The sequence below is a fragment of the Urtica dioica genome, chromosome 2 (assembly GCF_054948205.1).
Source record: "Urtica dioica subsp. dioica isolate 48M chromosome 2, U.dioica_male_clone48M_v1_H2, whole genome shotgun sequence".
NCBI classification, from domain to species: Eukaryota; Viridiplantae; Streptophyta; class Magnoliopsida; order Rosales; family Urticaceae; genus Urtica; species Urtica dioica.
In genome coordinates, this window is record NC_142757.1 from 17,450,909 (window position 1) to 17,454,398 (window position 3,490).

General features: G+C 50.7%; 1 protein-coding gene across 1 annotated transcript; it reads right to left on the reverse strand.

Moving 5' to 3' along the window:
* Nucleotides 1–1,201: 1,201 nt before the first annotated feature.
* LOC149404118 (uncharacterized) lies at nucleotides 1,202–2,836 on the reverse strand. The gene is made up of 2 exons (XM_089607411.1): nucleotides 2,725–2,836; nucleotides 1,202–2,637 (listed from the first exon to the last, which is right to left on the reverse strand). The coding sequence occupies exons 1-2, from the start codon at nucleotides 2,834–2,836 to the stop codon at nucleotides 1,202–1,204; spliced, it is 1,548 nt and encodes a 515-aa protein (XP_089463537.1).
* Nucleotides 2,837–3,490: the final 654 nt, after the last annotated feature.

Genomic DNA, 3,490 nt, shown 5'->3' on the forward strand with positions numbered 1-3,490 from the left:
ATCTGGTCAATGAAGGGGAGTGGGAAGTGGTCTTTGCGCGTGGCGTTGTTGAGCTTGCGGTAGTCCATGCAGATTCTGTACCCGGTCACCGTCTGAGTGGAAATGAGCTGGTTGTTTTCGTTTCTCACCACCGTCATTCCGCCTTTCTTCGGAACGCATTGCACTGGACTCACCCATGCCCTGTTGGAGATCGGGTAAATGACCCCGACGTCGAGTCATTTTAGGATCTCTTTCCTTACGACCTCCTTCATCGCCGGATTGAGGCGTCTTTGGTGCTCCACCGAGGGACAATGCCCGTCCTCCAAAAGTATACGGTGAACGCAATAGGAGGGGCTGATCCCTTTGATGTCCGAGAGTGTCCACCCGATCGCTCCCTTGTGCTTGCGTAGCGCCACTAGCAGCTTTTCTTCTTCTTCCTTGGTGAGGTGATTCGAGATGATCACCGGAAGGGTCGAGCCTGCGCATAAGTATGCGTAGCGGAGATGTGCCGGTAATTCTTTTAGCTCGAGCTTTGGGGCTTGTTGAATGGACGGAGGCACTCGAGGTTGTCTCTCCCCCAAACTCTCGATCGAGTTACGTCGGTAAGGCATGGCTGCGTTCATGTACTCCACGTGCTCTAAAGCTTCACATACATCAAACTCGTTAGTGAAATCGATAGAGTTTAGCAAACTTACCTCGAGAGGGTCCTCGGATCGGTGAGAGAAGTCGGCGATGATGGAATTACATACGTCGATCCAGAAAACATCGTCGCTCGCCCTCGGGTATTTTATGGCGTTGAACACGTTAAACACCACCTCTTCGTCTTGCAGCCTCAGTTTTAGCTCTCCTTTCTGGACGTCGATGAGCACTCCTCCTGTGGTGAGGAATGGCCGCCCTAGGATGATTGGGACATCGCGGTCTTCCTCCATGTCGAGCACCACAAGTCGGCGGGGAAGATGAACTTTTCGACTTTGACCAAGAGATCCTCAATCATTCCTCGCGGGTATACGATTGACCTGTCCGCCATCTGGAGCGTGATTCGGGGCGGTCTCACCTATCCGATGCCAAGCTTCTTGAAGATAGAGTACAGCATCAGGTTGATGCTCGCTCCCAGGTCGCATAGTGCTCGCTCAAAGAAGGTGTTCCCGATAGCACACGGGACGGTGAAACTCCCTGGATCCTTCATCTTCACTGGCAACTTCCTCTGAATGATGGCGAAGCACTATTCGGTGAGGGTGATCGTGCTGCAGTCCTCTATTTTCCTCTTTTTCGAGAAGATGTCCTTCAGGAACTTGGCGTACGTCAGCATCTGCTCAAGAGCGTCAGCAAACGGGATGTTTATTTGAAGCTGCTTGAATACCTCGAGGAACTTGCTGAATTGGTGGTCGATTTTCCCTTCTTTCTGCCACTGAGGAAACGGCAGCTTTGGCGTGCTTGTTGGAGCTGGGGCACTCACCAGAGGTGGCATGGCTTGGGGCATCGATACGGGGGACTCGTCTTTCTCCACCTTCTCTTTCTTCTTGTCGGAGTTGTCAATCACCTGTCCGCTTCTGAGTGTAATGGCATTGACTTGTGACCTGGGGTTGATGCTGGTGTTGCTCGGAAGCGTTCCTTGAGGTCGTGAGTTAACCGCGGCCGACAGTTGCCCCATCTGCATCTCAAGATTTCGGATTTGTGCCGATTGGTTCGAGAGAGACGTCTTCGTTTCGTGCATGAACTCGGTGGTGGAGTTTATGAAGGCGGTTGTTGACGTGGCCAAGTTGGCAATGAGCTCCTCTAGGTTGGTCTCGCCCTTGTACGTCCGAAATGGAAGAGCCTGGTATGGTGGTGGTCGGGGCTGATTCTGTGGTGGACGAGGCGGGGCTTGAGGCGCGGGTTGCATCGGCATGTTGTTTTGGGGACCTGTCCATCCCCCATTCTGGTTGTTGTTCCTTGGGCCTTGATTGTAGTTGTTCTGGGGCAGCCTATTGTTGATGAAGTTGGCATGTTGGCTGTTGTCCCCATAAGCACACTCGTCACTATTGTGATGCCCGTTGCACCAGAAGCTGGCTGCACGGGTGTGCACGGCTTGAACGGAGGCTTTCTGTCCCTGGACTGACTTTGTGAGATCCGCCACCTGTGCTGCCAGTGCCTTCATCAGCTCCATCTCGGGAGTGACTGGCATATTCTTCAAGATGCGCCGCTCGGACGGGCATTGATCGTTGTTGTAGGCCAGCTCCTCGAGAATGCTGTGAGCTTCCTGCTCTGACTTCTGAAAGAACGACCCTCCAGCGGCCGTGTTGACTAGGGTGCGAGACGATGGTGAGAGACCGCCATAGAAAATCTGCACCATCATCCACCCTTGGGTGCCATGATTGGGACACCTCCTCTCTAACTCCTTGAAGCGTCCCCATGCTTCAAACAATGACTCCCCGTCGTATTGGACGAACGAATGGATCTTGTTGCGTCTCTTGTGCATCTTCTCGAACGGGAAGAACTTTGAGATGAATTTGACGCGCAGGTCGGCCCACGAGGTGATGGAACCCGGCGGGAGGGAGTTGAGCCACGTCTTGGCTCGGTCCCGTAGTGAAAATGGGAAGAGGCGGAGGCGGATGGCTTCGTCGGACACGTTGTGGAGCTTGAACATGTTTACGATCTCGACGAAGTTCGTCAAATGGTCTTACGGGTCTTCGGAAGGTGATTCAGAGAATTAATTCGCTTGGACCATGTGTATTATGCCGGTCTTGATCTCGAAATTCTAGTTACCCGCAAGAGCCGGGAGAATGATTGCCGATTGCGTGGCATCGGCTGGTGGTAACCCATATTGGAATAGGGTCTTTGCCTCCTCGTTCGCCGCGTTGTCCACTCTATCTCCCATTGCTCGTTCCTTTGATTGCTTTCTGTTTGTCTTGCAGAATTTTTCGATCTCAAGATTTATTGGAACGACGTTTGATGTTCCCTCATTCCGCATGCACCTTCAAAACAGAGAAAATGACACGCCAAGTTAGGAAACGCGTAACGAATCAAATGGCAAAGCAGATTGTTTTTTCGACGCTATTGTAAAAAGTCCCCGGCAACGGCGCCAAAAACTTGTTGCGATGTTTTTATAACTTGCACGCAAGCGGACGTATCGAACAAGTAATAGTGTTATGTAAGTAACGGATATCGATCCCACAGAGACTAGTTACTATAGCTACGTTAAACAGCCGAAGCAAATTGATTTCACGGTATTAAAGTGGGAGGTGCAAGAATTAACTATAATTAAAATAACAAAAACAGCAACGGAAACTTAACGCGAAACTTTGAATAAGAGAAAATGGGGGTCACGACTTCACCGAAAAATTAAGACTCGGGGGTTTCGGGTTCCAACAACTTGACCTACTCTACTCACACTAGTCTCATTCTCCCTATGATATTACTAGCCTCTCTCGAGTGATCTAGCAACCTATGCAATTGACGGATTATATATCATGTCGGCCTCTAATCCTATTAAAACAATCACGAGCAATAAACGCGAGAATTCAAACAATCA